The sequence below is a fragment of the Gobio gobio genome (assembly GCF_949357685.1).
Source record: "Gobio gobio genome assembly, chromosome: 19".
In the NCBI taxonomy this organism is placed as follows: domain Eukaryota; kingdom Metazoa; phylum Chordata; class Actinopteri; order Cypriniformes; family Gobionidae; genus Gobio; species Gobio gobio.
The window spans coordinates 44,238,792-44,252,352 of NC_137112.1; the positions used below are offsets into that span (position 1 = coordinate 44,238,792).

General features: G+C 37.7%; 1 protein-coding gene across 1 annotated transcript in view; it reads right to left on the minus strand.

The window, feature by feature from the left end:
• The window catches only part of etnk2 (ethanolamine kinase 2), a 31,201-nt gene extending 18,287 nt beyond the window's left edge, over nt 1-12,914 (minus strand). Inside the window, exon 1 of the mRNA XM_079844817.1 lies at nt 12,574-12,914. Coding sequence (XP_079700943.1) covers nt 12,574-12,753 — 180 coding nt within the window. The 5' untranslated portion in view covers nt 12,754-12,914. The remainder of the gene's footprint in view (nt 1-12,573) is intronic.
• Nucleotides 12,915-13,561: the final 647 nt, after the last annotated feature.

Below are 13,561 nucleotides of genomic sequence, written 5' to 3' on the forward strand. Positions count from 1 at the left end.
TGTGGAATTTATCTTTAATGTAGGGCTGTAACGATTTGACCAAAAATAAAAACCTCGATTAAGTGAACACTTTACATTGATTATGATTAATGAATGATTATTTTTTTTGCTTTCCATTTTTTGCCCTTATAAGGTTTTTGAGTAAGTTCCTGATAAGGTTTTTACTGTAAATATTTTCTACTATTAAAAAGGTGGAATTTTTTTTTTTATGAAAAAGTGCATTTCTTTATGATTTTAAAATACTTGAAGGAAACGGTTCCCTTTCAGCAGTTATTGTCTATGGGGCGGATTTCTGCTTGTTGTACATCAGATACAGATAAATGAAGACAGTAGGCCTACATTACATTTATCTGAATGCATTAATGAGAGCGTGATTGTGTGTGTGAATTACTCATACCGTCTCTATTCATTATGAAGCTGTGGTTTATATTTCAAAGGTATTAAAATATATGCCTATAACGGTTGAGTTTCTAAGCTACTTTAGTGACTTTACTTTAGTCACAGGACAGCGTTGAGACTGCGTTTCTACGCTGCTCTCTGCGCGCGATCTTCACGTGATGTGCTAGCTTCTGTCTGAGTGTTCGTTTGTCACAATATATCAGGCCTTAGTTCAACATAATACACATCTGATGGTCGAAACTGGCTTTAATGTTCAAACTGGCAGGGCTTAAAACACATACAAATGACAAAGCTTTGTGAGGACGCAGGTGAAAGAGGTCTGCCTTCAGGGCGCGCGCGTTGTCACAGAAAAAAGCTGAGCACTGAACAGATACGTTTTCCGTATTGTTGTTTTTGAATAGTGCACAATCGCTTTAAATGTTCAAACTGGCAAGCCTAAATGCATTTACTTGACAAACTTTATGAAGACGAAAGTGAAAGCGATCTGGCTTCAGGGCTTGCGTGCGCCGTCTGTGTGTGTGTGTGTGTATGTGTGTGGCAGCACGTAGGCTATAAGAACGGCAATTAACTTACTGTATAAACTGTGTAAAACATGCAGTTCCTATAGTGATTCTGGGCATCTATAAACAAAGGTAACTGCTCCTGCATCTCTCTGTGTGCCTGCAAACTGCACTTGATGTGACTGACGGGGCGGAGTCATGTGACTAAAACCGAAATAACCGACATGGGAAAAATACATCGGTTAGAGGTTCTGAATTTCGGTTTCGGATTATTTTTCAATTAATCGTACAGCCCTAATTTAATGTATATTTTATCATATTCATGAAAGTGACCATTACAATGAGGCAATCAAATGTAGGCTAATATGCTTTTGTTTTTATTTTCATTTTTAGTTTAGTGAATTATTAATTTAGTTTTTAGATTGTAATGTTACAATGTTGGAATATAATGTGATTTTAACCCCCTTTTTGCACATAATATATTGCATAGCCTACATTACATTCAAGGAACTCTGCTGCCATAACATGAGTGCAGAGGCACAAAGATATTACGCAGCGGCTGAAAATAGTCCCCAACACGCTCCCTGTGTAAGCAGGTTGTCACGTTGGTTATGTTGACGGAAGTTAGCCTATTTTCAGGCTGTGTAATATTGAGCCTGCTGCACCCATGGGACGGCACAAAGATCCTTGATTATTATGCAGGAACGAGAGTATAGTTCCTAGCCATATTGGTCTAGAAAAATCGCAACTTTTCATTTTCCGACGGTCTTAGTACACAATGTAACTACAGAAGAGTCAAGTTTTAATTAGGAAAAATAGCAAAACTCTTTGGTCATTTTTGAGCGAGATGCTAACGGTCTAATCAGATTCAATGATCTATGCTAAGCTATGCTAATGCTGCGTTCACACCAAACGCGAATAGAGCGTGAGGAGCGAGTGATTTCAATGTTAAGTCAATGGAAAGTGTGTTGACGCGCGTCTGGAGGTCCTGCGGCGCGACAGACGTGTTTCGAGCGATGGACGGTATTCCGCCTCATTTGCGCATCCAGTTCGTGCGAATGATGCGAATTTAACGCAAATTGAGTGTCTTGGGCGATACACGCGTTACACATGAATGGTGCTTTTTGTGCATTCACGCGTTTGAAGCGAATTCCCTTCTGACGCTCGAGTTGAAAAATTTGAACTTTGGCGTCAATTGGCGCCGCGTTAACCAATAAGGAGCCTGCTTGCTGCTGTCACGTGGTAAAGTGACGTGATGAGAAACCACGCATAGTTTAAAATACTACTATTGTGTCACAAAAGGTAGTTTTAAGACTTTTTCAGGTGAGAATGTTGTTGTTCAAAGCTCAAATCTGTGGTTTATTTTAAAGAGAGCGCCTATTTAAAAAAATAATCTTGTGTTTTTGGAGTTGTGAGATCCAGGCGATCACCGGGCGCTCAGCGCTCATTAACCCCGGCGAGAGCAGCCTTTCCTCGGCCAGTCCTTATGACATCTGCCACTGGCTCTGATGTCCTGTAATGGTTCGTCTTGTGTGGATCTAATGGGCGATCTTTGGTGTCATGAATCTATAATTTGTTGTCTGCCAAATTGTTTTGACTGAGGGCAAAGAGAAGTTTCATAACTTTATTTTTTAGGATATTTAAATATACATGCAGTGAAGATATTGTAGGTAGTGCGTTGCCTGGACCACATTTGTGTGGCTATTAATGTTTAATATATATTTTTAATGAAAATGAAAAGAGGCAGAGTGGTGTTTTATGACATATTTCTCCTGGAGCGCCTTCGCTGTGGACGCGCAAATGGATTCAAAATGTTCAAGCGTCCAAATAGACGCGATTTTGACGCTCTATTCGCGTTCGGTGTGAACGCAGCATAAAAGTGCTACCGCCAGAGACAGAGATCAGACCCAGAGATCGGCTGAATGGATTCAAAAACGGTAAAACTCAACTGTTTAACTTTAGGGGAGTTAGAAAATGAGCCTATTTTCAAAAAAAGTGTAGTGTTCCTTTAATAAAAGGGGACCCACAGAGTATGGAGATAGAAATGGCTCATTCTAAGGTAATAAAAACATAACTGTTCATTATGTAAGGTCTTTATACACCACTGAAAACATTATGTATTATGTATATTATATTGCATTTCTGTCAAAAGATCCTCATCAATATTACACACTGCACTTTTAATTATAGATTTTCACATTTATGATCAATAAGGCGTGTGAAAGTTCATAAAATAAGCCATTTTTAATCATTCAAATGTCAATCATGATGGAGCATATGATAAGTTGGCAAGACTTTAAAGGCTTTGTCCTTGTGACAATGTATCCCACAATTCATTGCACTGGCCTCACCACCCACCAATGCATTTCTGAGATTCCTGAAATGACTAATGTACAAATAGCAGCAGTGGTGACATACAGAGGATGAATTCATCTCTGAGCAGGTGCTGTTTTGACAGTTCAACTTCAACAGTTTGTCGAAAGGTTACACCACTTACAGCGAAACTTAATGAATCTCAATAATAAATGGGTCTTAAGATAATCTGCTGAAAGCAAATATACCACAACTATCTGAGCAAACTTTGAAATTAACAGCAGGCTGAAAGCGATATGCAGGATGGTTTGAACCTCTAAAAATTGTTTGAATGGTCAGTGTTTACAGTTGAGCCTAGGTCAGGTGGTTATCATCAACAAACTCAACACAATGACTAACCCCTTTTGCCAGTGTCACGTGGCCATGTGGCTCTCCTAAACGGCTGGAACGCCGGAGCTCATCTGACGAATGGCATCAAAATGCCACGCGCCAACAGAGCAGCTTTATTTTGAGCATGTTGGCTTCATTCAAAAGGACTGTACCAAAGCAACAATACACTGCTTTGAACAATACGCTTGGGCACAATGCATGTTTTTCATTGATGAAAACTATGCTGGCTATCTGTAAACAGTGCCCATCTGTGTGGAGGTAGAACGAGATTAGGTTCATTCATTTCTGGCTTCAAAACAGTGGCAAACACAACTAATGTTGTGGCCCAAGAGTATGGGGGTGAATCTCTAAAATACATCCGAGTCATAGGTCACCCCAAAATCATTAGAATGAAAATGTGTCATTTTTTAGGACCAGGACCAAGGATTGGCCAGTGTAAGAGTTTTGGGTTACATGTTTTTGTCTAATGCAAATGTAGACACATTGACTTTCGCTGTTGTGTGTTTTGCTGATTTAAATGTCACCTAGGTTACATTATCTAGCTGGCTGACGTAGTTAAGGTTTTGTTGAAATGGCAACAAGGACTTGAGAAAAGGAATGGGTTATATATTATAAATGAATCAGTAAGGTTTGCATCATATACAGTCATTTTCCTGGAAAAGTGTTGTGTGGATCTATAATGAGTATTTAAAGGCACAATATGTAAGTTTGGCTGCTCGAGGTCGATTATTTAAAACAAAGGCATAGCTTGATAACGCTGTAAAAGAACGTGGAATTATGGGAGTTGTCGTCTTCACCTCCACAGCTAGTCAATGAGAAGCAATCCGACGAGACTCAGATGTCGTGTTCATCAATGAGCAAATGCATTGAAGTTTAGAGTCTGGGACATTTTACGTTGCTGTTTTTATTATGCTTAGATTCCACAGTTGGCCGCTGCCGCTCTTTTCGTTTTGTTGTTATGCATATTTTACCATTAAAGTTTGCCTCCTTTTTCCCTGAACTTGAACTTTCACTTAAATTCACATTATTTTATTTCATTCTAATGAAACCGCCACAAGTTCGGACTAGGGCTGGGCACTGAACGGCGATACTTATGGTATCGAACGAAAAACTCTGATACTATGAGTATCGAAAAATGATTTATCTTTCGGTGCCAAAAGCCAAGCGGCTGTGTCTGTGTGAGCCTGTAGCATACTTGCATGTAAGGACCTAAAGCACCGGCGATTGGCTGTCCACCCCCACGTGATGGGGAGAATTTCTGATGATACTCACAGTCACACAACACAAGTGTAGTTGTTTTTTCTCATGTGTTCTACCGCGTCGTTTTACAATGACAAAGGAGGTCTAAAGTGTGGCTACACTTTATAAAAGTGGATGCCGAGTCAGCAAAGTGCAACATATGTGATAGGAGTATTGCAACCAAAGGCGCAAAAGGAAAACTTTCTGTGAGACGTAAGTTCACAAACAGCGCGCTTGAATCACCACAGTGCGCGCTCTCTCTCTCCCTTTCAAAATGCTCAAATGGCTTCACATCAACGCATCCGCATCTGCACTAAAATCGAGCTGCACAGTTGACACAGGATTTGCCACCTGCACAATCGAGGCAGTGTTGCATCGTCACTAAAGTTTATCATTTGCATTTATTCTTGGCAGTGTTCAAACCGCTCAGCACACACACACACAGGCCATCTCACAAAAAGCTTGCGAGTACAAATTGCGCTGAAATGGTCAAATACATACAAATGTATGTACTAAATTACCGTCTTGACGAGTATGAGAGAGAGAGAGAGAGAGAGAGAGAGATACTTTTTTTTATACGGTATATGGTATGCACGTAAACCCCGTCGTGACTCGCGAGTGAACATTTGTGCAACTGCATGTAACCGTATCAGTGTTCGCTCTTAAAGTGACAGCAGTCGAATAAACTGCTGCTGTCTCTGAGTTTCTCTGTCTTGTGTTGTTTGATGAACCTTTATGACACTCACTGCTCTAAAATGACTAACTTTTGCAACCTTAGGTGTAAGGATTAATCTAATTGAATTCATACAGGGAAGACCTATATTAATTTACATTTGATTCCTTATAAATGTCTTTAGTATTTCTTACCTCAATACTAATGTTAGACCTACCTGAAAATTTGTCTTTAAAAACAAAAATGCACTGCATGATCAAATGCAGACTTACTACTCATACAGGTCACTTTATTTAACAAATTAAAATTGTGGGGTAGAGCAGCGCTGTTTTACTTGTTCAAAACAATCATACTAAAATACATTTGAGTGTGTTGAAAGTTATGTTATAACCAGGGCTTTTTTGCTCACCAGACACTGCGGCTTGTGGTTTTCCAAAGTTATTAGCCACTCAGCCTTTTCACTGTCCACAGTTTTGACATCGATACCATTGGGAAAAACTGCCATATAGATATTTTTATATATTATTTTATATAATTTGCTGTCACTTTAAGACCTGAAGCACGGATCCATTATACTGTTACACATGCGCTTTATTTCTCAACTGTTAATGTTCACTTAAAACAGAACTGACTGTGTTTACGTGAATACTCGCCAAGACCAGCACTTTGACATTATCTTGTATGTATTTGACTATTTAAGCACAATAAGCAGTGAAAAATAACTCAATTTAGTACATGGAGAGAGCTTTATGTGCGCACACTTTGGGTGTGAGCACAAAATCTGTGTGAATGAGTAAAATTATACACAATCCCACACCGAAATTCAATCCTTGTAACACCAACAATATTCATCTGGAGCAAATGAAACGAGTGAGTGAGGGGAGGCGGGTTTGTGTGTCAATTCACTGTCGGAGAGATATGAGATCATGGATCTATTCTGTGGAAAATAAGTATTGGAGGCGTTTCAAATATTTCAGTATCGATATGTATTATTGAGAAATCTAGAAATTTGACAACACACACTTCATTGCACTTACCGGTAGTTTATTATTTCAGATGCCTTTTTAAAACTACAATTGCAAAATGTATACATTATATATAGAATTCAACACGCCTTATAGTGGCTACTAGTAGGAGTGACAGCGTTACACGCCACTGCTGGAATACACCCGCATTTGGCGGGTTGCTGGGTGTTAATGTCAAGCCCTGGTTATAACGTTACTCTACTTGTTGGACATTGTAGCAAGCTAGATTGATATTAGAATATCATATTAATAAAAGCTGGATGTCCTGTGTTGCTAAATGCCATGTAATTCATATTAATGTATGATGGAGAAAATGCTGTATTACTATAAATAAAGCTCTTTCTGATTATGCCTTGTTAAAGGATTAGTTCACCTCAAAATGAATGTCCTGGTAATTTACTCACCCCCATCTCATCCAAGATGTTCATGTCTTTCGTTCTTCAGTCAAAAAGAAATTAAAGGGATAGTTCACCCAAATGAAAATTAGCCCATAATTTACTCACCCTCAAGTCATCCTAGGTGTATATGACATTCTTCTTTCAGACGAAAAAAATCAGAGTTATATTAAAAAAGTCAAGGCTAATCCAAGCATTAGAATTGGATTAATAGTTGCTCTGTTTTTGAAGTCCATAAAAAGTGCATCTGTCAGTCAAATAACTGCTCCACGTGGCTCTGGGGTGCTAATAAAGGCCTTCTGAAGCAAATCGACGCGTTTGTGTAAGAAAAATATCCATATTTAAAACTTTACCAAGTAAACATTCGGCCGACCGCCTTCCGTGGAAAAGTGTTGAATGTTGAAAGTGAAACTCAAGATGCGTACGTGACGTCATGACGAATCTTTCGATCGGCAGTGGAACTTTCAACAATGTTTCCATAAATTGAACAGGGAAGGCGGTTGGCCGAAAGTTTATTTTATAAAGTTTTAAATATGGATATTTTTCTTACACACACGCATCGATTTGCTTCAGAAGGCCTTTATTAACACCCCGGAGCCGCATGGAGCACATTATTTGATGGGCAGATGCACTTTTTATGGACTTCAAAAACAGAGCAACTATTACTGCTATAATAATGCTTGGATTAGCCTGGACTTTTGTAATACAACTCAGATTTTATTCGTCTGAAAGAAGAATGTCATATACACCTAGGATAACTTGAGGGTGAGTAAATTATGGGCTAATTTTCATTTTTGGGTGAACTATCCCTTTAAGTATTTTGAAGAAAACGTTCCAGGGTTTTTCATCATAAAATAGTTTTCAGTTGCAACCAAAATGTTGAATGTCCAAATCAATGCAGTTTCAAAGCGCTTCGATGGGCTCCAGAGGCTCTGCGTGATCCCAGATGAGGAATAGGGTCTTATCTAGCAAAACTGCTGCACAAGATGAACAATTTAGGTTAAAAAGTATATTCATTTTTAAAAAAGAATTAAAATGGCCGATGGTTTTGCTAGATAAGACCCTATTCCTCATCTGGGATCCCGCAGAGCCTCTGGAGATCATCGAAGCGCTTTGAAACTGCATTGTTTTGGACATTCAGCATTTTGGTTGCAACTGAACCCTATTATATGAGGAAAAACCCTGGAACGTTTTCTTTAAAATACTTCATTTCTTTTCGACTGAAGAAACAAAGACATGAACATCTTGGATGGCATTGGGGTGAGTAAAATATCAGGAGCAGGGCTCAACATAAAAAAAAATTCCAGAGTTTAGATCAGTAGATCAGAGTTTTGCTGGCCCCTTCTATATTTTTATTGGCCCTGAAAGAAATATGGGAAAGGAAAACTTTTCCATTAAGCTGTATGTATTGTATACATTAGGATTAGTCAATACAGCAAATGGAGTACATGAATTAAGAGCTAGAGAGCCCCTGGAGACATGCAAAAATAACCAAATTGTCATTGTAACTATGAATTTTTTATTGCCTGACCAGTAATGTTAGCACTGTGTTTGCCTATATAATGTGTATCTTTGTTAATTGTTTATCATATATATATATATATATAAATAAAACAAAAGATAAACAATTAACAAAGATACACATTATATAGATATTTTTGGCTTCATTTAGCCGTAGTCACGTGACATAGGTGTTTTGAATCACGCTTCGGATCGTTCGACTCGAAACATCTGCGCTTCGGATCGCGCAAAGCTTCGGAACTACAGTTTTGCGTCAGCCATCCCTGACGTGCACATGAAACCGAAAGTATAATTTACTCGTCTCGGTCTGTTTCGGAGTGCGCGCGCTGCCTTTGGAATGACACCCAAATTCACTCATGACACAAGTCAAGCACTCGCACTTTGGATCTATCAATTATGAGCAAAGTTACGGTGATATATTTGCTAGCTAGTTGAGTAAGTTACCTTCGACATGCTACATCGGTGAGGTACTGAGAGCCAACGTCTTCGCAATTCTGTATGACGTTTGTTTTGCCTTTGCGGATGGCCGGGCCAGTGATTGGCCATTCAACTAGCCCAACATACTCTTTTACTGGCCCCGGGCCATCGGGCCATTGCTTATGTCGAGCCCTGAGGAGGTTTTCATTTTGGGGGGGAACTAATCCTTTAATAGTGTTACTTTTTGGGTACAAACATGTTACTCATGAAAACAAGAGATTAAAACAATAAGACTAACCGTGTTGAGCTATATACCAATGATTCTTTTTCCGTCAATAAAGGTATCCAAACAGTTGCTCATCCGTTTAATAAAACACTAAATATATATATTAAAGCATCTTTGTTGTTTCCATGGTTGTTACGGGATATGGTAAAACTGGTAATGTGGCTATGAAGTCATTGACAGGCGATGCAACGACACGGGACCTTACATTGGTAAAAAAAAAATGGCTGATTTCTCTGGATTTAAACATTGTTGGAAACATTTGGGGTAATGTACGTACAACAAAATAGGTTACATTGTTCTAGCGGTTTTTGGATATTTTAATCCAAACATCTTACATACTGTGCCTTTAATTGCAATAATAAATCACAAAAATTTGTATATAGCTAGAAAATGTGTTACTTGACAAAAACTGAAACGGTTGAAATGCCGTATTATTTAAAAATGTTTTGAGAGCACTATACATTTCCATTTCTACTACTGATTTTTACTTCATACATCATTTTTAGTAAAATCAGGTTAAAATACAAGTATCAAATACGATCCATCAGGCTTTCGAGGAATGTTTATTTGTACATCTCTCAATCATCATTGCATGTTTATATGTCCCAACAATTAAAACAGCAGAGCTTTTTATCATGAAACTAAGCATTTAAATATCATCTTACTAATGCATGTTATTGGGAGATATAAAGCGACAGAATTTTTGTTTATTGTTTATAAAGACCTCAATGATTTACATCAATTTCATCGTACTTTTGGCCATATAAATATCAGTAACTCCACCAAATGGCATATTTTTGCTCAGTGTGAATAAATACGAGGTGTTTTCCTCCTTGGATATGAGCTCCATATTCTCATTATCATACTATATAAGCCATAATATATGATACTCAACAAAAAAATACATTTGCAAGCTGTATACATATATTGCTTTACATGGCTAATATTATAACAATAATAGTAAAAATAGTAAATATCTACCATTGCATATTAAAAAACTAACAAAAAAACCCTTAACATTTAAGAAAAAAAAGTACTTTTTTTCTATAAATATAAAAATAAAACAATGACAAAAGAATGCATTGCAGTAATGAGAATTCGGGAGGAAAATATGCTCAATATCATGATAAAAAAAATTGGAATGCTTCATTTTCTTTAAGCACACAATATAATATTCATGCCTTTCCCTTGCTTATAGGGTGAAATATGATTTGAGCACGTTCTTGAGCGTTTTCATGAGATTCATTAGTGACGTGGACTGGGACACGCCGTCTCTGCTTGAAGACAAACAAACAATAATAACACTGTTTGTTAGTAACCTTCATTTCCCATCATACTAAATGATAACACTCAAACAGATATGACATATGCAGCACGTGAGGCTGCTAATCGGTGCAATAATGCAACGTTTATAACTGTGCTAAATGTGTAGCATATGTGGCGTTGGGCGGAGACGTCAGGCCAGCCAGTAAATGTGAGTCACAGAGTCTAATCAGGTTATTTAAACAGCTGCATTAGGATAAACTCAGCAGCATTAAGGGAGGCTTGCTTTATGACTATTAATAACTGTCCGTTATTAAAGTTCTGAATATTGTGAGCCTCCCAAATAAATGAACAAATGATATTTTCCATTGTAATCGTGAGACATTGATCCGATTATGCGAATACAATAGGCTGATCACTTTTGAATCAAAAGTGGTTTTGGGTCGAGTCAATCTAATCACATCAACTACCGTAGTTTCAAACTAGAACGTCTGGTGGGAGCTGCTCTATCTGTGAGATAACCTCTTATTCAGAGGTGAGAAGTAACAGCTGACCTGTGTCAAGGACAAAAGAAGAAAAACACATATATAGATATATACATACATGTGTGTGTGTGTGTGTGTGTGTGTGTGTGTACGTACATGTGTCTGTGTGTGCGTGTGTGTGCATACACAGAACAACAACATGACCTGTAACAAAATGCATTGACACCACCTGTAACCCAAAAGACCTTGAGGTATATTTATATCAGATTTACATGTTATATATTTATGCACCAGACAAGTACATATACATGATGGCAAAACATGCACTTTACTTAAAGGGACAGTTCACCCTAAAATGAAAATTGTCATAATTTACTCGCCCTCAAGTTGTCCCAAACCTGTATGAGTTTCTTTCTTCTGCCGAACACGAGATGATATTTTGAAGAATGTGGGTAACCAAACAGTTGACGGGCCCCTTTGACATCCATAGTTTGGAGAAGAAAAAACACTATGGAAGTCAATGGGGGCCGTCAACTGCTGGTTTCAGACATTCTTCGAAATATCTTTCGTGTTCGGCAGAAGAAAGAAACTCGTACAGGTTTGGGACAAGTTAAGGGCGAGTAAATGATGAAAATTTTCATTTTTGGATGAACTAACCCTTTAAGAAAACTAATTTCACTGAACTTAAGAGTTATTGAGGTGTCAACATGTGGTTGAACTGGGATATGCAAACACAACTACACTCTAAAAAAAAAAGGTTCTATATGGCACCAAAATTGGTTCTTGGCTCGTAATCATAGGGGAACCTTTTTTTGTGCTATATAGCACCAATTTTGGTGCTTCAGTGGTTCTTCAGAGGTTCTTCACCAGTTCTTTGACTAAGGTGCTATATAGAAGAACCGCTGAAGAACCACTGAAGCACCACAATTGGTGCTATATAGCACTAAAAAAGGTTCCCCTATGATTACGAGCCAAGAACCATTTTTGGTGCCATATAGAACCTTTTTTTTTTTTGCGTGTATGTTGACACTATGGCTACAAGACCATTATAATATTAATTTCATAAACACATTCACTTTTTTAATTAATCATCATCATCATCATCATAATATATATATATATATATATATATATATATATATATATATATATATATATATATATATATATATATATATATATATATATATATATATATATATATATATATATTAAACTGGAGAGATTTTGTTTAAATCTTGATTTTAAGATTTTTAGCTCCATAGCAAAGAATTCACTGCCAGCTGGCCAGTGACGTATACAGGACGTATACGCACCTCACGTCAAAAATGTAAAACCTCTCTTCTTAACTGTCGCAAATTGTTAAAATATGTCTTTATAACCGTTTTTATTACAGAATATGTTTGACTACATGTGATTAAACTGGGTGTAATGTCCAGCAGCTGGCTAAGTTAGCCAGGCTAGTTTCCGACGTCACTTATGCGGTCATAGCTAATAATATGACGTGATAACGCATAAAACCTTCAGCTTCATTCACGCTATATTAAATCTATAATTCACAAGGAAAATTAAAATGAAAAACGCCACACCAAAAAAAAAAAAAAAAAAAAAAAAAGGCCCTAAACACGCCGGGAGTGGATTAGCTCAAGCTACACAGTCACACCTACCTTAGTACGGATCAGGTTCGGGTCCCAGCCTGGTCTGAGCTCTTTAATCAGCTTCATCGCCCCTTCCGTAACATTATGTTCGTCCACGAATATCGGGAATTTTCTGATCGTCGGTGACCCGACCGGCACGTGGATCTCCGTCTCCATCATATAATTTAACTGTCTATTAATACCCGACATGAAAGTTTATGAATCTATAAGTATTAAATAGCTATGTCAGGTGTTCAGGGGGCCTAAAGGTTTTTATTTTAACATACACTGGAGGTCCAGTCCGGTCTAGTATGTGCAGAGAAAAGAGGAGCGACTCATATGCCGGTACCGTTGGTTTCTGTCATCACGGCTGGAAAAAACGGCGCTTCTTCCTTCTCTAGGCACCGCCCACAAGAAATCATCCGATGACGGAGCCCAGCTCATGAATATTAATGAGGTCAGGCTGACGGGACTTCAGAACCGTCCAATGGCGAAGAACTGGCTTATTAATATTGATTAGGTAAAATTACGTTGCTTTGTAGTCGTCCACGGTAAAGGCTTGGCTCATGAATATTACAAGCAAATCTTCTGCATAGTAAGAAGCTGGATTTGTGTCTCTCAATAAACATATCATCATTATTTAGCCTTTTTAAACAATATTTTTTATGTATCATGGTATTAGAAAGAAAGAATACGATATGAAAAAAATGAAGTCAAAGTTGAACCTGGGGAAATGTAAACAATCTGAATATTTAGCCAAATCAAAAAACAAGCATAAAGGACCTCGTTGTCTAAACTCATCTCAGGTTTACTGTCATCATGTGTCATTATTACATGTAATGATATCTATGAATCAGCCAACTAGGAGTCCCAAATCATTCATTTTTTATAACATGAGCTAAAGTGCCCTCTGGTGGATAAGATTCCCATACTACAAACCACAAAATCTTATCCTGCAAAGAACAAGGCTGATGATGATGATTATGTGAAATATTTGCAAATATTAGAATTCTATTAT